Source organism: Staurois parvus, unplaced genomic scaffold (genome assembly GCF_062004578.1).
Source record: "Staurois parvus isolate SC_StPar_1 unplaced genomic scaffold, SC_StPar_1.0 ptg000347l, whole genome shotgun sequence".
Taxonomy (NCBI): Eukaryota; Metazoa; Chordata; class Amphibia; order Anura; family Ranidae; genus Staurois; species Staurois parvus.
In genome coordinates, this window is record NW_028318143.1 from 15356045 (window position 1) to 15381121 (window position 25077).

General features: G+C 41.4%; 1 protein-coding gene across 1 annotated transcript in view; it reads left to right on the forward strand.

Annotated features, from left to right (window-relative positions):
- Window positions 1-25077, forward strand: part of ZFYVE9 (zinc finger FYVE-type containing 9) — a 140721-nt gene that overhangs the window by 43485 nt on the left and 72159 nt on the right. Inside the window, exon 2 of the mRNA XM_089684486.1 lies at window positions 23368-23469. Coding sequence (XP_089540612.1) covers window positions 23400-23469 — 70 coding nt within the window. The 5' untranslated portion in view covers window positions 23368-23399. The remainder of the gene's footprint in view (window positions 1-23367; window positions 23470-25077) is intronic.

Genomic DNA, 25077 nt, shown 5'->3' on the forward strand with positions numbered 1-25077 from the left:
TGCATGTCATTTTTAAAATAAATTATTTTTATTAGATTTTTAAGATATAAAAATTACAAAACAGAGCCTCTGGGCATACCCCGGCTCGACATAACCAACAACCAAAACTCAGAGATAAACAATAGAGAACTCGTCCTCGCCAACCAAACACCCTTGACTTGGCAACACCCAAGTGCTGTCAACGACCATGGCAGTTATAGGATATTATTATTATACAGGACTTATATAGCACCAACAGTTTTCTCAGCGCTTTACAAAATGAAGGTAGACATTACAATTACAATAAAATTTGATACAAGAGGAAACCGAGGGCCCTGCTTGTTAGAGTTTATAATCTAGGATATCAGAAGGAGCATATCTGTTGGAGGGGAACATGGCATCAAAAATCCCCTTCATAAGCAATCACATTACATATTTACAGTGGAGAAGTTTCAGAGGGTCATCAATCTGTGGACAAAGCAATATCTGGATACAAAGTAATTCTTATCCTAAGGCTTCCCTCCCTCCCCTTGTGTAGCATTAGCAGTAGACGGTGAATCCAGCAAAATCCCATATTTTATGAAGCTTTTTCGGGTACACCCTAGAAATATGTCATTTTATAAGTGATCCAACCAAATTAATTAGCACTTTCCAGCAATTCAATGACTGGGTTCGATCAGCCTTCTATTTCAAGACTATAGCTTTCTAGTCTCCCTAGTAAATGCCAGGGCATTGACCAGGCCCAGTAAACACACATCCACCATTTGGGGGACCTTAATTGTGGTCAGGGATTGGATGAAGCTAAAACCTCCGACCAAAACTCACTATTACAAGAGCAATGTCAAAAGATTTGATAGAAGTCTGCCGGTGTGTCTAGAGCATATGTAATGTTTTAAATTGAATCAGTTTACCTCTCATTGCCACCATCTGAGGGAAAGGATAGTCCTCAATATCATCCCAATCTTCTCCATCTAATTCTGCCACTGCCACCTGCCACTTTGCATGCAATGAGTCGAAACCCACATGGATTGAGGGAAGGAGTGCTTTATAAATTACTGAGAATGTTTTTTTTTTTTTAAGGAGGAGTCCTATAAGAGACTATGAATACGTCATTTTTAAATGAAAGCGGTATCAGCACCTGAATTCAATATGGGGTCAGCCTCTTGCAGTCTACTGTACAGCAGAGTTCCAAGAGGGGGTAGGAAAAGTGGCACAGGAAACTAGTAAGATGTACTGCAGTGCAAGGAGAAAGCTGATGGAAGGAGAGAACAGAGTGACATATGAGATCCTCAGTGTGCAGAACAGAGCTGTACCTATGTTTATATAGGCACAGCTCTGTTGTGACAGGAGAAAGTGATTGATCGTGTGCCCCTTCAGAGCTGGCAACATGATCCGTTACTTATTCTTTTTCCAGCACCACCTAGTATACACCAAGCAAATAGCTAGGTGCACACTTGACCCTTTGATCACCCTAGATGTTAAACTCTTCCCCTTTGTACAGTAATTGGAGTATATTTCCAGAAAGTATCAGTTGGTGTAAAAATGTCCGCTGCAATATCGCAGTCCCACTATAAGTTGCTGATTGTTCCCATTACTAGTATGAAAAAAAATAAATAAACAAAAATTCCAGTATATCCAGTCCCATAGTTTGTAGACGCTGTAATGGTTCTACAAACTAATATACGCTTATTGGGATTTTGTTTACCAAAAATATGCAGCAGAATTAATTTTGGCTTAAATTTATGAGGAACTTAGGTTTTTAAAAATTTTTATTGGATATGTTTTATAGTAGAAAATAAAAAAAAATTGGGTTTTTTAAAAATTGTCGGTCTTTTTTTCTTTTTAATGCAAAAAGTGAAAACCTCAGAGGTGATCAAATACCACCAAAAGAAAGCTTTAATTGTGGGGAAAAAAGGACATACATTTATTTTGGGTACATGAACGCGCAAATGTCAATTAAAGTAACATGGATAAAAACAAAACTGCAGCAGAGATCAGGTCTCCTTCTCTGCTGGATAGGGCTGCACTGTATGGCAGAGTTACCGGTATGTAAATCTCTGGACCGGGTTCACGGAAATACAAATCCTTGAGCAGGTAAAACAGCTCCCATATGTTTATTTCATTTTTGTAAAATGTATTTAGTTGTTCGCCCGGAGTTCAGCTTTAATGTCATGCTTCAGAAGACATATAGTGACACCCTATCAATCTTCTTCAAGCCCTTGTGATAAAATATATGCAGAAACCTAAAATTTCCTTATACTGTATAAGCTGTGCTCAGAAGATGCAAGAAGATGGAAAATGATTTATCACCAGTATTGCCTGTAGGCTCCCTGTAGCTGATCTTTTTTTTTTTCTGTCATTCCTTTACCATGCCTTGATCTGCACCGTGACTGTGTAAGGAGGCCATTTTGGTAGAGGAACATGGCTTGAATTCTCAGGTAGGTGGGGTAATAAGGAAATGGCAAAAGAGGTGGAATAAGCACAGCTATGCAGAATACATGAAGCAGGGAGATCCTTGCACCACAGGTCCTCAGGTACAGCTTTCTCTATAGCAGCCAGAACAGTGAGCAGCACAGTAGTAACTTCACAAACCTTGCTCCAAATTGTCTTCAACTAACAGCCAGAGGCAGCAGTTCCTAGTGTGGGATCATTTAAGGCACAGGTGTCAAACTGCGGCCCTCCAGCTGCTGAGAAACTACAAGTCCCATCATGCCTCTGCCTTTGGGAGTCATGCTTTTTAACTGTCAGCCCTGCAATGCATCATGGAATTTGTTGTTCCGCAACAGCTGGAGGGCCACAGTTTGACCCACATGATCTAAAGAATATATAACTGAGACTATGGAACATAATGTAGAGGTGGCCTTCCTTAGATTCAGGATTCTGTACTGGTATACTGTGTGCACCAGACTTTTGGGGAATACAGTGGATGCTTTTTTTTTTTTATATCTTTTTATTGAACTGAACACATTGAGGAAATACACGCAATAGACATAACAATGGTTCACATGTATCCTACTCTTGCAGGGGTGGAAAAAAGTCAAATGATATATCCAGTAAGATTACAAACAAAAAGGCTGCATCAAAAGATTATCCAAGATGCCCATATGGCCATCGCTACCAACAGAGGGATAAATGTGGGAATGTGAAGTGTCCCATAATAGTGTACGTTATACCGTGTATGATGTCCCTAAGACCAGGAAGATGTACAAATACGCCTTAAAATGACAATAACTACTACCAGGTTATCGGCATGTCAGAGGCAGTGGAGGGTTCGGCCAGCCATTTGGACCATACTCTATCATATTTTTTGGCGCATACCCTGTGTATACAGTGGATGCCTTTAATAGGCATGGTGTGTGCCAGTTTTTTGTGATCTGTACCGTCGAGCACTGAAATGTATGTATAGTTTGTTTTGGAGGATCTTCAGAATAATAAAAGACAGATAAGGGAAAATGTAAGATGATAGGTTTGCTAGGTCAACATTTAGTGCAGTAAGACTTATGCGGTAGCTTCCGACACCTGTCCCTAATCTTTAAAGTACAGTTCCATCCAAGATTGGAAGCTCCACTTTTCTGCCTCCTGCCCCCCTCCGCTGCCACATTTGGCGCCTTTTTTTTGGGGGGGGAGTCAGTTGAGATGGCAGATCAAGAAGTCAAGCTGGCAGCACCAGCACTTGACAGCAGATTGAAAAATTGGCACGGGGTGAGGACACAGCTAGATGCATGGACGGATAAGTCCCCTAATATTAACAGTCAGCAGCTACAGTATATGTTGTGTTTTTTTGTTTTTTTTTTTGGGAGGTGGCAAAGGCCGGAACTCCGCCTAAAGATAGTGCAGGCAAGGCTTCACTACCTCTTGTCAAGATTTTCTTAACCAGGCCTAAACATGGGTTGAGCACTCTCCATTTATTTCTACGGTGCATTCTACTCTGCAGAGGACTGTGTGGCCTGCTACTTGCAGCATTTTATAGCGTATGTGCTATACCACGTCTGCTAAACCTTTTGAGGAACATGGGCCACTTATGCGATTTGGTAACTGGTCACAGCCCACAATGAAATGGTTCAGAATTTAGATTTTTTTTTATTTTGAATAGCTGTTGAGTGCTGGTGGAAGGGAGAGAAGGAGAAACTGGCTTTCAGCGGTTGCAGGGGCAACATGGAGAGGATCAGTTCCTGTATATGCAGCCCCTCCAATCCAAGTGTAAAACAGAATGTGACAGCCCACATGGGCCCCCTGGTCGCAATGGCAACCCCTGATGCTACACCCCTGATGTCTCAACTATGGGGTTTTACTGCCCCCCAAACTTCAAATGTAAAGGAGTCCTTACTGTCCTGAGCCCACTATAAGGTTGCGTTCACACTGATGTGCTATGGTTTACCTGCTCCACGGGTGCAGTGTAGTGCACCTGTGGCTTTCCTGCAAGTTAGCTCCTCTTTGCCATAGACTTCTAATATATTTTGTGGGTGTGGTGCACTTTCTGAGTTCAGTTTGAGGTGAAGGGCCACATCAGAGGACCACAGGTTGAGCACCCCTGTGTTATACCCTTGTAATCTCTTGTGATTGCTTCCAATTCCGCATTCACAATAGCAGTTTCTTCAGGCAGTTCTCTTTCCAGATGCTTTTGGAAATGCTCATGTTAAGGGCTAACCATTTATTTGCATTTGGTAAGTTGTTAATAAACCACTTGCCAAATGCCAGGAAAGTGTTAGCCCTTAATGGGGCTCTGCCATTTAAAATAAAGCTGCCAATAGGTATCTTAGAGGAGAAGACATCCACCAGGCTTCACCTCTTAGAAGGTATCTTTTTTTTTTTTTTATGGGGTGACCAGCAAATATTTGCATCTATCTATTGTATAAGCTTGTAAGTGTCAAGAAAATGCTTCTGGAGTTTGTAATGTAGCCACCCTTTTGAAAATAGGACAGTGTTTGCTTATAAACAAACTGAGATTGTGATCTATTACATAATGTAGCCAAACAGTTCACAGTATGTGCTCATTATCACATGGGTTCACTTCACAACCAGAAGCCATGGAATGCAATAACTAAGAAAAATGCAATAGAATACTTAGTTAATGGTGAGTACAGTAGTTTTCATTTGGAGGGGTAAAGGGACGATGGCTTATATTGGTTGTTTGGTGCTTATGGTTTGTCTTTTAGTTTGCAGTGATTCTGCCTTAAATATATAGATTCATTGTGGCCTTTATGTAACGGAATGTTTTTTGAGGTTATGTCTCTCTGGCATTGAAAGTACTATGTGCCTCCTGATAGGGCTGTTATTGTTGCCCACGTCTTAGTCATGGAGCAGTTTAAACATATTGAAAATCCGTGCAGAAAAAGGCGCAAACAGTATGGCGGGATTTTTAAAGGCACCACACAAGCTAATAATTATAATAATGAAGTATATTTTACATAAAAAATATTCTAAAATCAATATCTCTTCACATATTCAATAAAATGTTTGTCCATATTGAGGTGAGTTCTCTCCGTGCTAAAACAATTCCAACTGTGTTCAGTTTAGCAATACAATTCGGTTCACAAATTGAATTTGTTTTGCGGGACTTCTCATATTGCGAAAACTTCATAAACTGAAACGTGGTTTCCCATAGGAATGCATTGAAAACCAATTAATCTGTCCAGAGGTCAGAAAAAAGTAAAAAGTCTTATCTGTTCAAAACTCTTTATAAAGTGCACTTTAAAGGCATAAATACTGTACAGGGACATGATTAAAAATGAATTCGTAAATGCATTGAAAACCAATTAATCCGTTCGTATTGCGAAAAAAAATTTCGTAAACCGAGCCATTATTTTCAATGAATTTTCAATCGTAAACCGAAAATTACATTAACTGAGGCGTTCGTAAACTGAGGTACGCCTGTATATATGTATATACTAGCATAACAATTAATTTATTCCACAAGCTCAACGCTTTTCCTGGAGTATTTCCACTTCATCAGGAGCTACAAGCAGAATGGATGAATATTTCTAAATACAAAATCGCCACATATTCTACACCACGGCAGTTATTTGTATGTGCCTATAAATGGATCCATATAGTTACCTAAATGGATACCACAACTGGAAAAACTGTGCGCCCAATACCAGTAGGAAGCCTATGTTGTTACCCCCTAGGTAGCCCCAGACAGTCTGATCCTTGCCCAACATTGCTGTAGCTCAAGAATGGGGGGAGATGCAGCGTAAAAAATTTGTGATAAGTGCTAGAAGTTTTCAACTTCACATTCTAACTTGCTTTCTAAAGGTATTATGAATGTATTAATGTTTGTACAGGATAATTCTGAATTCAGTGTTGCTATGATTTATGGGAAAAAGACCCTTTAGAGTTAATTTCTATCTTGCGTATGTTGAGGTGCATTATATTAAGGCAGCCCATTGGCTCACAGCATGCCTCCCATGTAAAAAAAAAACAAAACAAAAAAACCTGTGCTGTGTATTTTTTTTTTTTTTCTTTAAAACACAGAAAGGTGTTGGAAAGGTAACTATTTAGGATGGTTGCTACAAACCATGTAGGTTACATTAAAGATGGCCAGTTCTATTTGTTCCATGTATGGATGTGAGGCTTTCTGTTTTCTCTTGGCCCATTTTCAACACAGATCACAGTTGGTTTATACCTGCTAAAGCACTTATATGGGCATCAAGGAATTGGAAACCTACAGGCTCACAATATACCTGCTGTACCTTTTTCCCCTCCAGCTTATGAATCCCTTATTGCAGTCTTATCGATCGGTAATAGATTTGGACTAGTGGACCATTAAATCTAAGAGTTAACTTTTTGTGAAATACCTATTAACAACTATTCTATACCTGACTCTTAGGGTCCATACACACTGGGCATAAAAAATGCTGCTTGTACAGTACAGGTGTTTGTGTGTTTTTTTTTTTTTCTGTAGAAGCAACTTTGTTAGCCTATGAGTTCATGCATAATAGGGAGTTTACAGGCATATTCAGAGCAGTATTTTAGAGACAAAAAAATCCCCCTTCAGAATTGCATTTTTTAGAGGAGCTTTCGAGCACAAAAAAAATGCTTAACGTTCATAAACGCTCCTAAACGCCGTGTTTAGGGGCATTTAGGTTATCAAGTGAATATTGAGGGGAATGTTTTGGGAAAAAAGTGCTTCTAAAAGCAAATGCCCTTAACCACATGCCACCCAGCCACTGTAGAAATACGGCGGCAGGGCGGCACGGCTGGGCAAAACCACGTTTTTTAAAACGTGTGTTTTCAAAACAGGTAGGAGGCGCGCCGCCGCCCTACCTGTCCCACCGATCCCGGCCATGGATGTCAGTCGCCGGGTCACAGCCGGTCGTTACCGGCTATGTCCCGCTGATTAGCGGCAATCACTGACAGAGAGCACAGCTGCAGTAGCTGTGCTTTCTGTCAGTTCCCTGACAGCTCCTGACACGCTGATCAGGACAGAAGAGTTTATCTGTCCGGATCAGTGTGTCTCCTTGAAGTACACCCCCCCGCCCCCTAGTAAAACACTCCCCTCACACAGTTAACCCTTTCAGTGAATAATAAAGTTAACCCCTTCCTCCCCAGTGCCATTAGTACAGTGTCAGTGTTTTTTTTTTTTGCACTGATCACTGTATTGGTGTCACTGGGGATGTCAGTGACCCCAAGTCAGCTCCCCCCCAGTGTCAGAATGTCCGCCGTAGTCCTGCAGTCCCGCCATAAGTCACTGATCGCTGCCATAAGTCGCTGATCACCGCCATTATTAGTATAAAAAAAAATTAAAAATCCCAGTATCTTTCCCGTCATTTGTAAACGCTATAACTTTCACGTAAACCAATTAATTTACATGTATTGGGTTTTTTTTTTAGCAAAGACATGTCGCAGAATACATTTTGGCAGAAATTTATGACTAAATTTGATTTTTAAATTTTTTTTACTGGACATGTTTTATAGCAAAAAGTCCAAAATAATGTTTTTTTTCCTCAAAATTGTCAGCCTTTTTTTTTTTTTTTATAAAAAATAAAAACCGCACAGGCGATCAAATATCACTGAAAGAAAGCTCAATTTGTGGAAAAAAAAAAAGGAGGTAAATTTAATTTATGTACCGTATTGCATGACCGCGCAATTGTCCGTTAAACTAGCGCAGCACTGTATAGCAAAAAAATGGTGTAAATTGCAGTATCTATTCCATAGTTTGTAGACGCTATAACTTTCACACAAAGCAATCAATATATACTTATTGGAATTTTTTTTACCAAAAACATGGAGCAGAATACATTTTGGCCTAAATTTATAACTAACTTTGAGTTTACTATATATTTTTTATAGCTGAAAGTAAAAAATATTGTTTTTCAAAATTTTTGGTCTTTTTTTGTTTATAGCGTGAAAAATAAAAAGCACACAGGTGATCAAATACCACCGAAAGAAAGCTCTATTTGTGTGAAAAAATGGTTGTAAATTTCGTTTGGGTGCAGCATTGCATGTCCGCGCAATTATCAGTTAAATTAGTGCAGCGCCGAGTAGCAAAAAGAGGCCTGGTCATTAAGGGGGGGGGGGGGGTAAATCCTCAGGAGGGCAAGTGGTTAAACGGTTGTGCAAGAAGAGCCGCTATGAGCATTTTTTTGTTTTTTTCCAGTCTACATGTTTATCTCATAGTGAGAGTTCACTGCAAATGCATGTCCAGGCACACAACCCCTGAACCCTCAATCTCCAGTGCTGCCACCCCAAAAAACCCCGAAGCCCAAGGCCGCGTCCCCCACGCGCCACCACAATGCTCACTCCCCAACGACACGACCAACACATAATACAAGGTCATGCACATTTTACCCTGAAGAAGTCCTTTGACCTGTGACGTAAACGGTAGGGAGAAGCCTGGGTGACTTGGACTGAAAGTGATGCAATAAGCACTTTTTTAAGCTGCTTTTTCTGCCGGAGGTTTTGGTATTTTATCTGCCTTTTAGTGTGTATGAACCCTAAGCCCTGGTTCACATTGCTGTGACTTCAGGTGCCATGTCATTTACAAATCGCACCAGAAGTTGCAGCTTATGTATTTCTATGGCACTGCCTTAATAGGTGCGATCTCAAGTAGCACAATTTTCAAAATGGTTCCTGTATTACTTTTTCATCACTTCAGTGCAATTTTACTCTCACAGACTAGAAGGTAAACAGCACTGAAATAGCATCTGAGTCTATATCAGCGCTACTTTGAAGTAGCACTTTAAATTGGAACTAAATCGCCCCACTTTGCAATTTCATTCAGTGTGAACCAGGGTTAAATGTCTGTATATGTTAGATTTGCTAAACACTGTGGATGCTGAAATCTGCCTTCAGTATATACAAGGTTGAGGTGATTTTGGCCGGATCTGCCTGCGCATGTACAGTTTTATGTTTTGAGACCGAACAATAGGGTTTTTTAGCTGATTGGTAAATTTTGTGAGATGGGTTGTTTGTGGCTTTTTTTTTCTTAGCAGCATGTTATGAATGTAGTGTGGGATAACGGCTGGAGTCATGGGAATTCCAAAATTCTGCAGTACACATGAACTATAAATGAAAATGCCTGTTTGTGGGCTCTGGCACTGAAACAGGAAACAGCAGACATACCTTTGCTAAATCACACACAGATAGGCCCAGTGACCCCACAACATTTTTTATTACCAGTGTTTACTTACTAGCTTTATACATCTTGCTGGCAGTCTGGTAAATGCTAGTGATATAAATAAGCAGAGCAGAAAAGCACAGCCGTCCCTAATTTTCAGGGCATAGGATGACGTTTATCCATTTGAACAGCATCTCTGCATGGATGACTGAATACTACCATCTACAAAATGCCTATGATGGCCCCATTGCTGTAACAGGAATTGACATATGAGCTTTGACATGCTGTAAAATCTGTGATGTGTTTTACAGTCCATTGGGAGCCTCACTGCTTTATTCAGTCTTGCTCTGGTACTAATATATGTGAATTATATGAGGTTAGAGGCTAAGTAACTTCTTTCCAGGAAGCAAGGCTTTTTCTTCCGCTGGACTGGTGTGTCTGAGATACAGCAAAAGATACGAAGACAACATAATCAAAGCAAACGTTACAACCTCACAACATTCTAATTTACTGCAGATTGGTTGTTAGAAACAACTGCATTCTCTCTAGTGCTATAGTTATATTTAAACATGTAGTAGATCTGGTTATGGTATCATTGAACAATTATGTGTTTGTATGCTTATAAGCTGCTTTTGACCACAGCAGATATTCCCTGCCTGAGCCTTAAAGCGGAGTTCCACCTAAAACAAAAAATAAACAAAAGTCAGCAGCTACAAAAACTGTAGCTGCTGAGGTTTTGAAATACAGCTACTTACCTGTCCCTCGATCCAGCGGTGTCCTCTCCACCACTGGTTTCATCGGCCGTCTTCTCTCCCTGGTGCCGGCATCTTCAGTGTGGGCACCCGGCTGTGACAGCTTGCGGCCTTACAGCTGGATTCCCACTGCGCATGCGCGAGAAGTGCTGCGCTTTGTGAATGGCCCCGTAGTCTTCTGGGACCTGTCACGTGTCTCAGAAGACTACGGGGGGGCGGCAGCTTCCGTTTCTGATCACCTAGACGATCGCAGCAGAAGTGGGAGCGGGTACCTGTCAAATTCGGGAACCCACTCGCCCCCCCTGCTCCCCAAAGGTGCCACTCCTTAATGGGGAGCAGGGGACAAAGGCTTAAAGCGGAACTTCCCCTTTTGGGAGGAGCTCAGCTTTAACTGGCTAGATTGGATTTTACCGGCTGATATCAAATTTTACTCCTGTTTTTACAGCACTGATCATTCAGCACTTTTGGACATTTTTTTTTCTTCTGTTGTACAGTAAACAATTGTAAAATAATGATTTTCGAAGGTCAAGCAGTATAGTCTAGAAGCCAGGGATCATGTGCTTTCCTGAACAACAATGGAACAAGCTACACAAATTTGGGTGCCACCTGTACATTTTTTAGCAACATAAGACACTGCAATGGATGTTGACTGCATGGCTTTTCTCTGGGCAGGTATACCAATGATGACAACAAGGGTCATGTCTGCATAACGTGTGTAGAAACGATCACTTGTAGTTTCCATCAGATGCTCAAGGCATAGCACACTGGTACAATTAGGATATGGCCATAGTGTTTTCACTAGAATGGTAAAGTGCTTGAGTTTCTATCTTGTACAGTACAGGACCCTGTAGGCCAATACCTTCAGATGATTGGACACTGGCAAAGCTTTGAGGACACAGTCCCTGGGTGTCAACCCTATAACCCTACCCCACGCCATGAGTCCTCGGTTTTTTGCTAGTTTCCCAGGGTGATGGGCCTTTTCTCTCTTATGGAGAAATCGGTCTTGGCCTAAGTAGTTTTTCAACTCTTCAATCAACTTCATTGTCTTCTTTTACAGCAATAGCATCAGTGCATCCAGATCAGTACAGGCTCAGTAAAACCATTGGAGCTGTACCCAGATGTTGCTTTGGACACTGGATACTGCATGAGCACTCACCTCAACATTTTGTGCAATGTACGTAGTTAGCCGCAAGGTGCTATCCAGGTCGAGGGCCTTGGTTCATTCCTGCAGAACCCAGACCTTGAAGACCCCTTCCTGAGTATGCCCACTGTGATTGGCAAAGCATGACCTTTATACAGGGATCAGCAATGTGGGTGGGTAAGACAGGATCACCCTGTATTTCTAAATATAAGATCCGAGACTGTGTTTTGAATGTAATTTACAGTGTACATTTTTCAAACCTGATGTTAAAAACTCAACGACTCAGAGCTTAGTCACAGGCGAATAACCAGGCATTACATCACACCACAGAGTTTCCTGGACAGTAATATGATTAATTTGACATTTAGGATGTTGAAATAAGTGGACCAATATCTTTTAACTGGTTCCCGCCTGGCCTATTGTAGAAGGACTGCTGGGCAGGACCACTCTCGTTCTGGGAGAACATTATATGACGTCCAACCATTCTTGCCGCGCATGTTTGCACCTGGGGGCCTGTCCAGTCTCAGCTGATCACATGTAAACAAATTCCAGTTATTGGCATATCCTTTCTTCAGTACTGGGGAAAGCCGATAACTGGCTTTCCTGTGACGGGACGTTTACACTGATCATCAGTGCCTAGATTATCAATGCCACCTATGAGTGCCGCCTCATCACTGCAGCCTCCTCTTCGCACATCAGTGAGAGAGAAAAATTACTAATTTGCAAAATTTTATAACCGAAATAAAGAAAACTTTTTTTTTTTTTCTTCAAAATCTTTGGTCTTTTTTTGTTTGGTAAGCAAACAATAAACCAGTGGTGATCAAATACCACCAAAAGAAAGCTCTATTTGTGTGTGAAACAGCTAAAAATTTCATTTAAGTACAGCGTTACACGACAGCGTAATTGTCATTCAAAGTGCAACAGCGCTGAAAAGCTGAAAATTGGCCTGGGCAGGAGAAGGGGGTAAAAGTGCCCAGTATTGAAGTGGTTAAACATCATGCCTCTTATCATTCCTTATAGTGGACATTTTTTTTGTAGTGACCATAATTAATTCCATCACAACCTCCAACCTTTATCCCATTATATTGACATTAGTAGCTATACACATATGTATAGTAAGTGGTTCTACTCATCACTGGGAAGGCATCAATACCTAGGTACAGCATATCCTGGTCCAACAGGGACCTTTCATGTAAGCAGAAGGCCCTTTATTGCCAGCCCACTGCCCCTCGAATATAAATGGAATTCAAATACATTGGGACACCATTCTCTCCCCACAAAGAGTTTAAAAAAAACAGTGCATTATTGTGTGATTCCGGGCACCCAGCAGCAATGCCCCCCACAAGATTTGGAAGTCTGGGTAGAGGTATTTTTGTTTTAGGGGAACAGTTTCTTGATCATTGGCATTTAGGGTGTTAGAGTGTATTATGTTACTAATAAGCACCTTCCCTCTCCTTCCTTACCCTTTTCCTGTATCTGCTGTCACATTGTGACTATGGGGGGGCTGTGCAGTGCTTTGCCCACACAACCACATCATTCATTCACAGTGATCTGTGAATTAAAACTACAAGACCCATCTTCCACTGCGGCAGACAGACTTGTACATTCAATTAACCATGAGTGTGCTGATCAACACATTCTTGGTTCATTCAGTCTTCCTCTAGCTTTGTAACAGCCCATACAGAGATGTGGGCACAAAGCTAGAAGACAATCTGCTGATCACGAGTGCAATGCTCTGCTGGCTCCTGGAAAAAAAAATAATAAATGCACTTTTTTATGGTGATAAAAAGCAGGCCATACATGGGTCGAATTCCGAACAATTTTTTAATCAAAAACATTGTTCTGTAATCCCATGGTGCCACCAATGATTTTGAAAATCGGTCGTTTTTTACAAATTTTCCATCATGTCTGATAAACGAAATGGGGAGAAACCACGAAAATCAGCCGGTGCCATTGCCCCATTAACAAAGCGAAAATCGGCCGATATTTAGGTCTGATTTTTGACCTTAGGTCTGATTTGGTCTGCCTTAGGCGCTTAGCATTTTTTGCAGTTGCTTATTATTATTATTATAATACAGTATTTATATAGCGCCAACAGTTTGCTCAGCGCTTTACAATATAACGGGAGACAATACAGCAACAATACAGTTCAATACAAGAGGGAAAGGAAGGCCCTACTCCTTGGAGCTTACAATCTACATACATACAGTCATGGCCGAAATTGTTGGCACCCTTGATATTTTTCCTGAAAATCAAGTATTTCACACAAAAAAGGTATTGCATTAACACATGTTTTGCTATACACATGTTTATTCCCTTTGTATGTATTGGAACAAATATAAAACAGAGGCAGAAAAGCAAATATGACATAATGTCACACAAAACCCCAAAAATGGGCTGGACAAAAGTATTGGCACCCTTAACTTAATATTTGGTTGCACACCCTTTGGAAAACATAACTGAAATCAGTCGCTTCCTATAACCATCAATAAGCTTCTGACACCTCTCACCCGGAATTTTGGACCACTCTTCCTTTGCAAACAGCTCCAGGTCTCTCTTATTGGAAGGACACCTTTTCCCAACAGCAATTTTAAGATCTCTCCACAGGTGTTCAATGGGATTTAGATCTGGGCTCATTGCTGGCCACTTCAGAACTCTCCAGCGCTTCTTTGCCATCCATTTCTGAGTGCTTTTTGACGTATGTTTGGGGTCATTGTCCTGCTGGAAGACCCAGGATCTTGGACGCAAACCCAGCTTTCTGACACTGGGCCCTACAGTGCGACCCAAAATCCTTTGGTAATCCTCAGATTTCATGATGCCTTGCACACAGTCAAGGCACCCAGTGCCAGAGGCAGCAAAACAACCCCAAAACATCATTGAACCTCCACCATATTTTACCGTAGGTACTGTGTTTTGTTCTTTGTAGGCCTCATTCCGTTTTCGGTAAACAGTAGAATGATGTGCTTTACCGAAAAGCTCTATCTTGGTCTCATCTGTCCACAAGACGTTTTCCCAGAAGGCTTTTGGCTTACTCAAGTACATTTTGGCAAACTGTAGTCTTGCTTTTTTATGTCTCTGTGTCAGCAGTGGGGTCCTCCTGGGTCTCCTGCCATAGCGTTTCATTTCATTTAAATGTCGACGGATAGTTCGCGCTGACACTGATGCTCCCTGAGCCTGCAGGACAGCTTGAATGTCTTTGGAACATGTTTGGGGCTGCTTATCCACCATCCGGACTATTCTGCGTTGCAATCTTTCATCAGTTTTCCTCATCCGTCCACGACCAGGGAGATTAGCTACAGTGCCATGGGTTGCAAACTTCTTGATAATGTTGCGCACTGTGGACAAAGGCAAATCTAGTTCTCTGGAGATGGACTTGTAACCTTGAGATTGTTGATATTTTGCCACAATTTTGGTTCTCAGGTCCTCAGACAGTTCTCGTCTCCTCTTTCTGTTGTCCATGCTTAGTGTGGCACAGACAGACACACAATGCAAAGGTTAAGTGAACGTCTCTCCTTTTTATCTGCTTTCAGGTGTGATTTCTATATTGCCCACACCTGTTACTTGCCCCAGGTGAGTTTACAGGAGCATCACATGCTTGTAACATTCTTATTTATCCGCAGTTGTGAAAGGGTGCCAATACTTTTGTCCAGCCCATTTTTGGAGGTTTGTGTGACATTATGTCGAATTTGCTTTCTTTCCTCCCTTTTTTTGTTTTGTTCCAATACACACAAAGGGAATAAACATGTGTATAGCAAAACATGTGTTAATGCAATACGTTTCGTGAGAAATACATGATTTCCTGGAGAAATATCAAGGGTGCCAACAATTTCGGCCATGACTGTATATGAATCATTCATACATCCATGAATGAAAGTTATCCTACTTGTCCACACATCCTCCAGCAAATGTATTTATTTATTACAGGTATTTATATATCACTGACAATTTCTGCAGTGCTTTACATCAGTCCCTGCTGTCAAAAAGCTTACAATCTAAGGTCTCTATCTCACATACATACACATACTAAGGCCAATTTGGACAATATGCAATTAAGTGTGGAAAAGGTACCACAGTACCCACACAAGCAAACTTCTGGCTGAGATTTGAACCAAGGACCTTAGTGCTGCAAAGGTAGGAGTGCTAACCACAATGCCTTTGTGCTTCTGCCTGGTTTTAATTAGAATGCATGGATTGTTTTTCTTTCCATGAAGTTTTCAAGTGACTTTTTTTTTTTTTTAGCATTGCTGAGCTTGGCTTCTAGAAGAATTAAAATGCATGCATGGTGCTGTGCTCTTTGGTTTTATTAGCTAAAAAGAACATTCACTTTATAGGTTAATTAAGTGCATCTGCTCTGGCCAGATTCAGCTCATTTCTACAATTAGAACTGAATTGATAACTTTGTTTCCATGACTGGATTAGACTGGACATTGCATCACATGCACCATCAGCATTGAGGACATAGCAGCTGAACCCAAGCAGACCACTATGACACAGGTACTGCAGAACACCAGGAAAAGTCAATTATCTTCCATTTGTTGGATGACTGATTTTAAGCAAGTGTTAATATGCAGAAGTAGGTTCAGTTGACTTGTAAATTGACTCCAGTCTTCTTGCCTTTGATTGTAATCCTTAAATCTAAGTGTATTTAGATGGGAGTGTATGGGGACAGTTCATTATAAATCTTATTGATGTGTTTTACTGTGTATTATTGTGTTTATGTGCTTACTTTGTAATTATATGTATATCATGGTAACCATATTGGCGTTTGATATATGCAAGCTTTGTTTCTTGATGAAAGTAACATTAAGACTCAGTTCATGCTACTGCAACCTGAAAGTCGCGCAACTTGATACACGACTTTGCCTTGCGAATGTGCTATATTTTTTTTTTTTTTTGGACCAATTGGAAAATATCTTTTCTTTTTTTTTTTTTTTTTTTTTTTTTTTTTAGAAATTCAGTAACCTAAACAAAATTTTATGAAAAAAACTGATCTTTTCCAATTAATCCAAAAAAAAACAAAAAAGTTTTGGATCCAAAATTAGTAGTGCTAATTAGGACAGCTCTCATTGACTAATGGGATGTTGCATACCATGCAACTTGGGGTCTCACAAGTCTGATCCCAAGTCACAGCAGTGTGAACTGAGCCTAAAGGTTTGTTTGTTTTTTTTTTTCTATCCTTTAAAATAACAAACATATACTTACCTGCTCTGTGCAATAGTATTGCACAGAACAGCCTCGGACCCTTTCTTCTGTGGTCCCCTGCCGGTGCTCCTGGATCCTCCTCTTTGGCAAGTGTCCTCCATAGGAAGTTCGCTCCCCAGCTGCCTTGTCTGTGTCCATTGACACAGACAAGGGCGGCTTGGCTTTGCTCCTCATCACAGAATTTGGTTAAAAGCAGTGGGAGCCAATGGTTCCTGCTATCAATCTGTGCAGTGAGGAGGGACAGAGCCGGGAAAGCCGCTGCTCTTGGGCACATAGCTGGATCGGGATTTGGCTCAGGTAAGTATAAGGAGGGGCTGGGGGGACATATGCAGCAGAGAAGGTTTTTTATCTTAATGCATAAAATCTCTTCAGGGAAGCCTATCCTGCCCTCAGCTAATACTGGAATCTTCTACTCTTCCAACCAGTCCATCCCCCACAGTTGTTACCTTTTGTACCACTAGCCCCTCCCTCCTAGATTGTAAGCTCCAAGGGGCAGGGCCCTCCTATCCCTCTTGTATTGAACTGTATGGTTTCTGTATTTTCTCCCGTTCTATTGTAAAGCGCTGAGCAAACTGTTGGCGCTATATAAATCATGTATTATTATTATTATTATTATTATAAGTATTTAGAACTACTTTAAAGCTGATCTCCAGTTTACTAACTGAAAAAAAACCCACCTTGTTGCTCGCCCCACACACACTGCAAGGGTTAGTTGCTTGTTTCTTTTAGGGGGTAATGAATAAGGTAAATGCTTACCTTTTCCTCACTCCTCTGGCTGACGACATTTTTCCTCTGATCTCCCTTGTTCCATTTGTGTGGATGAGCGTTTGGCGTCCTCACGTACAGGACTGCTGCGATTACCATAGCCTGTTTGAAGCAGTAGGAAGGAAATGTCAGTGTGTTGTCCACAAATTCAGCTGCCACTATATTTTTTATATAGCGGAAAATGAAGGAAACGCTTGGTTGCTATTGGCAATACCCAATACCCTTACTCTTGTAATTTTTGATTAGCTGTCTCACCACTCTTTTGGAGCTCATCTTCTGCTTTTTCCAGTTATTCCTGCATTCCCATATGATATTAAAACTGTGTCATTTTATGTGTCATTTCTTCTGAGAATTGCAAATGGGTCTGTGGTTTAATTTTAGCCAATGTCATTAATTTACGTCACACTCCTAGGGGCCTCAGAACCAGGGCCATAAGTCTCCTCTATAATTCTTCTCCCATCAGTAGCAGAAGTGTGCTGAAAGTGACCCAACATAATGAGATCCATCTCCCAGAAAAAACATCCTATGAATTGTTCTCTCTGGCACTGCATCTAGGACAATTTTATGTCTTTCTGTCAAAGAAAAGGACCTCTCTCCTGCTCATTACAATTCAGGGAGGCAATAAAATGCCATTCTGCGGAGGCTTGAGTGCCCTGAGAGCTCCTGTAAATGCATTTCAAGGAATCTGTCATCAAGATGGAGCAAATTTGCAAGGCAGGTCCCAATAACAGCTTTCATTTTCAAAGTCCTGTTCATATATCTTTCTGTTACTAGTGTCAATCCTCCTTTTTCAGTTTTAAATTGTCCGGTTTAGTTTCAAGTGTCTATTTTTGTTTTCTTTTTAAAAGCTATCGGGCCAAGAAAAGCCTTGCTGCATACACGATGAGAATATCGGACGTATGATTGTCCGTTTTTTTTTTTTTTTGCTGGTTAGTCTTATATCGATCACTAATAGGTTACGAACATTCTCAGAATACAACTTTGGAAGTGATGTAGTATAATGTATTGTAGTGTATTCTTTCATTTCTGGTCACTCCGTTTTTTACATACGAATACTGTACTGATTAAAGAAAAATTGTTTGTTCTATTATCGTACAAGAAAATTTTTTGTGCTTGTCCCTTCGGATAATTTCGCAATTCTGTTGTGATCGGCTCTTGAAAGCTGTGTACTAATAATCCAATTATCGGACAATCGCTCTGAAAGCGATATTTTTCATCCAATATTCTCATTGTGTGTACGAGGCTTAACACAAAACTCTTCCACTTCTTAGAGTTTGGTTTGGATGGAGTGTCTGATTGTCTAATATCCTCTGTATGTACAGCTCAGGTCATCATGCACATTTTTTTTTTGGTTCATAGACATTTAAGGCTCCACCTCCGCAACATCTCTAAGATACGCACGTTCCTCTCCCCAGACACCACCAAACAACTCGTACACTCCCTCATCATCTCACGCCTGGACTATTGCAACTCCCTTCTCACTGGCCTACCCAAACGAACGCTATCCCCACTCCAGTCAATCCTAAACTCAGCGGCTAGACTCATCCACCTCACCAACCGCTCCACATCTGCCTCCCCCTCTGCCAGTCCCATCATTGGCTCCCGATTGCCCAACGCATCAAATTCAAACTGCTAACTCTGACCTACAAAGCCATCCACAATGCCGCCCCAAACTACATAACTGACCTGATACCCAAATACTACCCTACCCGTGCCCTCCGCTCCTCACAGGACCTCCTACTCTCTAGCTCCCTGGTCTCCTCCTCCCACGCCCAATTGCAGGACTTCTCCAGGACTTCCCCCATCCTCTGGAACTCCCTACCCCAATCCATCAGACTGTCACCTACCCTCCTCACCTTCAGGCGCACCCTGAAAACCCTCCTCTTCAGGGAAGCCTACCCCAACCTCACCTAACACATGACCTCACCTAACAACTAACCTCCACTCCTCCCACCACTCCATCCCCCACAGCCATCTCCTCCTGTACCACCTTCCCCTCCCTCCTAGATTGTAAGCTCGAAAGAGCAGGGCCCTCGAACCCCTCGTGTATTGTATTGTTACTGTCTTGTCTCATGTTCTGTCCCCCTTGCTACTGTACAGCGCTGAGCAAACCCTTTGGCGCTATATAAATACTGTATAATATAATAATTTAAGGCTGAGATTTACACAGCTTTGAGTTTTTTTGGTTTTTGGCTGCAGTTTTTCTTCTTATATTGCCTCTGTATTCTGTTGTACAGAGGGTTATTAAAGGCACGTTGTAAGTCATATTCTGGTACTTAAACTGCTCACATTAAATACATCTGATGATATGTAAAGGAAAACACAGCTGCATTAATTGATGCATTGGTTTTCCTAGGACTGAGCACCCAAGACACAGTTCCTAGATCTCCTCCTGGATACCCTAGGCCCCAACGCCGCACTCATTGTAGCAGCTGGAATGTTTTCCGTGCACTCTATGCTTAATGCGCCCCTGCCCCTTGATAAAATGTTCATTAATGGTAAATTTATCATGCTGGACAGCACCTGCAAGTGGAGACAAGCACCAGTCACTGGCAAGTTCCTTTTATCATTGACCATTGTGTGATCATTTGTAATTAATTGCTAGTCTCGAGTGACCTGCGCGGTCTGATCACCTTAATGTCTTCCATTTGTGGCAGGGCAGAGATGTCTTTTATTTAGATGTCTATTCACTTAGCAGTAAATTAAGTCATGCTCTAATTGCTTACTATAGTAAAAGAGACCTTTTAAAGCAGCATTTTTCAACCATGGTGCTCAGGCACCCTGGGGCACCTTCAGGTTTCTCCAGGGGTGCCTTGGGAAAATGCCTAAAAATTGCCAAAAATTGTATACAAGCCAGCAGGTGGATCAAGTCTGCCTTTAAGTTACACAAAAGCACTGGTTTTCACTGTGCACCATTACAATCTTCTATCCATTGAAGCTCTAACAACCAATGATGGTATTGGTTGATAAGGAGGATGTCGAGTGCCTGCACAGCATCCTTGTTTGCACCCCCCCCCCGCTCCTCTGCATCAGCACTGGGGTCATATTAGCTGAGAGGGAAAAGAGAAACATTGGGATAATAGTCAGTACCAGTGTGCAAAGGTGTATTTGCTTTGGAGAAATCAACCACCTCTAACGATTTGTGTCCTGCATGTGTAGATGTTGCTGCATTATGTAAAGCTATTAGTTTAGTTTTTTACATTTTAAAATGGGGTGCCTTGAGGTTGTTAAGGATTTTAAAGAGTACCTTGACTGAAAGAGGTTGAGAAACACTGCTTTAAAGAGCAACCAAAAGTATGGAATCTGTGCTCTCAAAAGACAGGCAGAGGGCAAAGTAATAGTCAGCAGTATTGCCTGTGGTCTGCCTGCAGCTACTCTTGTCCAATTACTGGCATACCATGCCCTGTTCTGCACCTTGTCTCAGTTTGGAGGTGGACATCTTGGTAGAGGCAGAACTATGCTTCCTCACGTCAGAGCCTCCGGCTTGGAGAGCAGTGAGCAGCACAGTAGAGACACCACCTATCGTATCCCACTCCAAATCCAAAGACTACAGATATACAGCTATAAGGCTCAAGACACAGGAGTGCCTAGGCACCCCCACAAGCCAGTAGGAATTTTCAGGAGGAATTTAAGACAAAGGTACTACTTAGGCACCATTAATACTGCCAGATGTTCCCTATAGCATAGCAAATTTTCACTTTTTGAGTTCAGGTCCAGTTTAAAGACTCTACTGCGGCATGAAGAAATACAGTGCATTCCTAAAGTATTAAAACTTTTTTCAAATTTGTTATGTTACAGCGTGATACTACAGTTGTTTAAATTCATTTGTTTTATCATTAATCTACACTCAGTACCCTATACTGGCAAAGTGAAAACAGAATTTTAGAATTGTCTGTGAATTTATTGAAAAGAAAAACCTGAAATAGAACATGTACCTAAGTATTCAGATCCTTTACTCAGTACTTTGTTAAAGCAATTACAGCCTCAAGTCTTTTTGGGTAAGACATGACAAGCTTTGCACACCTGGATTGGGGATTTTTTGCCATCTGGTTGGATGGGGAGTGTTGGTGGAAAGCCATTTTCAGGTCTATCCACAGATTTTCAATAGGGTTTAAGTCAGGGCTCTGGCTGGGCCACTCTAGGACATTCACAGAGTTGTCCCTAAGCTACTCCTGTGTTGTCTTGACTTTGCTTAGGATTGTTGTCATGTTCTAAGGTGATCCTTCGGCCCAGTCTGAGGTCCTGAGCACTGCAACAACATGATGCTGCCACCACCATGCTTCACTGTTTGCTATGGTATTGGTCAGCAGATGAGCAGTGCCTGGTTTCCTCCAGACAAAACATTTAGAATTGAGGCCAAACGGTTCATTCTTGGTTTTATCAGAGCAGAGAATCCTTATTTCTCACATAGTCCTTTAGGTGGTTTTTTTTTTCTTTCAAACTCCAAATGGGTTTTCATGTGTTGTGCACTGAGGAGAGGTTTCCATCAGGCCACTCTGCCATAAAGGCCAGATTGGTGAAGGACTGCAGTGATCGTTTTCCTTCTGGAACTTTGTCCCATCTCCACACAGGATCTCTGGAGTTCAGTCACAGTTACCATTGGAATCTTGGTCACCTCTCTTGCTAAGTCCCTTTTCTTTCTATTGCTCAGTTTGGCTGGGCAACCTGCTCTGGGAAGAGCCCTGGTTGTGCCAAACGTCTTCCATTTGAGAATTATGGAGGCCCTGTCCTCTTGGGAATCTTTAATTCTTTAATGCAGCAGAGTTTTTTGTAGCTTTCCCCAGATATGTGCCTTGCAATAATCCTGTCTCTCATGGCTTTATGTCTGGTACAGTATACATTGTCAGCTGTGAGGCCTTTTATAGAGAGATGTGTGTCTTTCCAGATCATGTCCAATCATTTTAGTTTACCAGAGGTGGACTCCAATCAAGGTATAGAAACATCTCAGCAACGATCAAGAGAAATGGCACTTGAGCTAAATTTCAAGTGTTGTTGCAAATGGTCTGAATACTTGTGCCAGTGTTGTATTTCAGTTTTTCCTTTTTCATATATTTGCAAACATTTCTCAAATTCTTTTTTCACTTTGTCATGGGGTAGTGAGTGTAGATTAAAGAGGAAAAAATTAATTGAAACAACTGTAGTATCAGGCTACAACATAAATTTGAAAAAAGTGCAGAGGGTCTGAATACTTCATGAATGCACTGTACAGTACATCACAAGCACACCTTGGATCTTTTGTACAATCCTTTATTAGGCCTTGTGCACACTGGACGTTTTTACAGCAGCTGTTTTTGGCTTTTGCTGTTTTTTTTTTTTTTTTTGTTTTTTTTTCTACAGCCAGTAAACTCCCCAGCATGTTATCCTATGTATCTATGCACATATAGGCTTTAGTCATTGTTTTTTTTTGGCAGGAAAAAAACAGAACTAGTGGGTATATAGAGGAGCTTTTTTAGCTGTGAAAATGCTTTAACACATAAAACTCTGCAAAACGTGGCAAACCAGCATTTTGGAGCGTTTTTTTTTTTTTTTAGTCAAATTTTTTTTTTTCTTGTAAGAAAAAACGCTAATGCAGAAAAACATGGCTAAATGCTAATGCAAAAACACTACAAAATGCTGAAAAATGCACATTTTAAACACGACGTATAAAGCTATGGCTACTGGTGTCCCTAAAATGCCCAGTGTGCATGAGGACTTGGTTCACATTGTATTGCATTTCAGTGCAATGTTTTGGAGCTCGGGACCCTTTTATCAGGCATGTAGCTTAGCAGTAATTGTAAAATGTGTTAAGCATTTGGCTTGGATGAAAACTAGCTTTCTCACACTGCAGTTCCAGCAGTTTCTCTATCAAAAATTAGAAGTTTTCACTCAGTTTCACATTGGTGATTTGTAACCATCAGGGAAAGCTTTACTAAACAAAATACTTTTAATGTAATTTGTAGATTTTCTTTTAATTGTGACTTCTTTTACAGGTCCAGACCTAAGTCTGAACGGTTCTTAACAAATGGAGAACTATTTTGAGGAAGAATCATGTAACTTGGACAAAGTCTTAGATGAGTTTGAAAAAAATGAAGGTACGGTATGAAACATTTCCTTTTATATGTTGTCTGCCACTGGGCACAACTGACCTCCCCTAAATTCTGAAGGACAGTAAACTGGCCCTTTCTTTGGAACGTTTGCAGATGCCTGCCTTAGGTCAGCTTTAAAATGTGTTTCTAAAGTCAAAATGGATTTTTACCTTAATGCATTCCCTGTATGAGGTTAAAAAAACACTAACTGTTCTACCCTTCCTAAACATATACCTGACTCCTCTCACCGCTCCAGTGCTGCCCGGCTGCTGCACTGCACCTCTCATTTCCTGGTCTCACAGAAGACACTGGGAGCAGTGGTGCTGTGTGCAGGGGCGGACTGACCATTGGGGAACTTGGGCACTGCCCGAGGGCCCGGGATCAGTAGGGTGCCCCATGAGATGTCCCTGGTACCTTTCATAGGCTTTTTTTGGGTGTGGTTTGAGTATGGGTGAGGGCACAGGGGCCCCATGATCCCCTATTGCCCGGGGGCCCCATGAGTTGTCAGTCCGCCCCTGGCTGTGTGTGTCTATGAATGCACACAGCCTGGCTTGGGAGCATGTGCATAGGGTGTCCCCATTCAACTTGTTAAGGAGGCACCCACAGCAAGGAGAAGTAGATAGCGCCGGCAGGAAACTGTCAGAAGAGAAGGTAAGGGACTGTTCTATGCAATATCGTTGCACAGAGCAGGTAAGTATAACATCTTTGTTATTTTAAAGGGGAAAAAAAAATCCTTTAGTATGTCTTTAACCAAGAATAATGATCCTAGAATTATTACTTATACTTTGGCAAGCACAGTCATATGTAGTGTATGAGTATGTGAATGTATGTTGGGGGCTGACTTAACATTTTTGTGAGGTGAAGGGATGTAGGTGCTTTGGCGTAACTTTTGTTTTTTTTTCACTTTTTTTTTTTTTTTTTTCCTATTTCAGAGAAAGGGACACTAGAAACTAGGGACGCACCCATACTGATATCGGCACTGATACAGAGTATTTCCATGAGTACTTGTATATTTTGTGGCACGATTTGCGTTAATGCACGCAAATTTCACTGCAAAGATTAGTATGCAATTTTTATAGGAATGTGATTCCTGTCCAAGTCACACGCAGTTTCCTCACTGCTCCTATATGAACCCAGAGTTGTCATAGCCAGAGTTCACACAGGAGCAGACGGGAAACCTCCTAACAGGCATCCCAGCTGACCAATCAGATTGCGTCTAGCCCAAACTGTTATCGCTGCAAGGAGAGGAAAGAAATCCCCGCCGCTTTCTCTTCTCTTCTACCACTGACACTCAGCATGGGATGTCTGCAGGGAGGTTTCTCGCACCGCTCCTGTATGAACGTGGGCTATGACAAACCTGGGTTCACACAGGAGCAGTGGGGAAACCCACATGCGATTTGGACAGGAATCACTTTCCTGTTCAAATCGCATGCTATTCTCTGTGGTGCAATTTGCGTCCATTAACACAAATTGCACCGCAAAGTATTGGTACTCTGTATCGGCGAGTACTTGACCAAAAGTATTGGTACTCGTACTCATCGATTAAATAAAAAAAAAAAAATTGTATTGGTTCATCCCTACTAGAAACCAAAAGTGGTGTATTACGTCACTTCC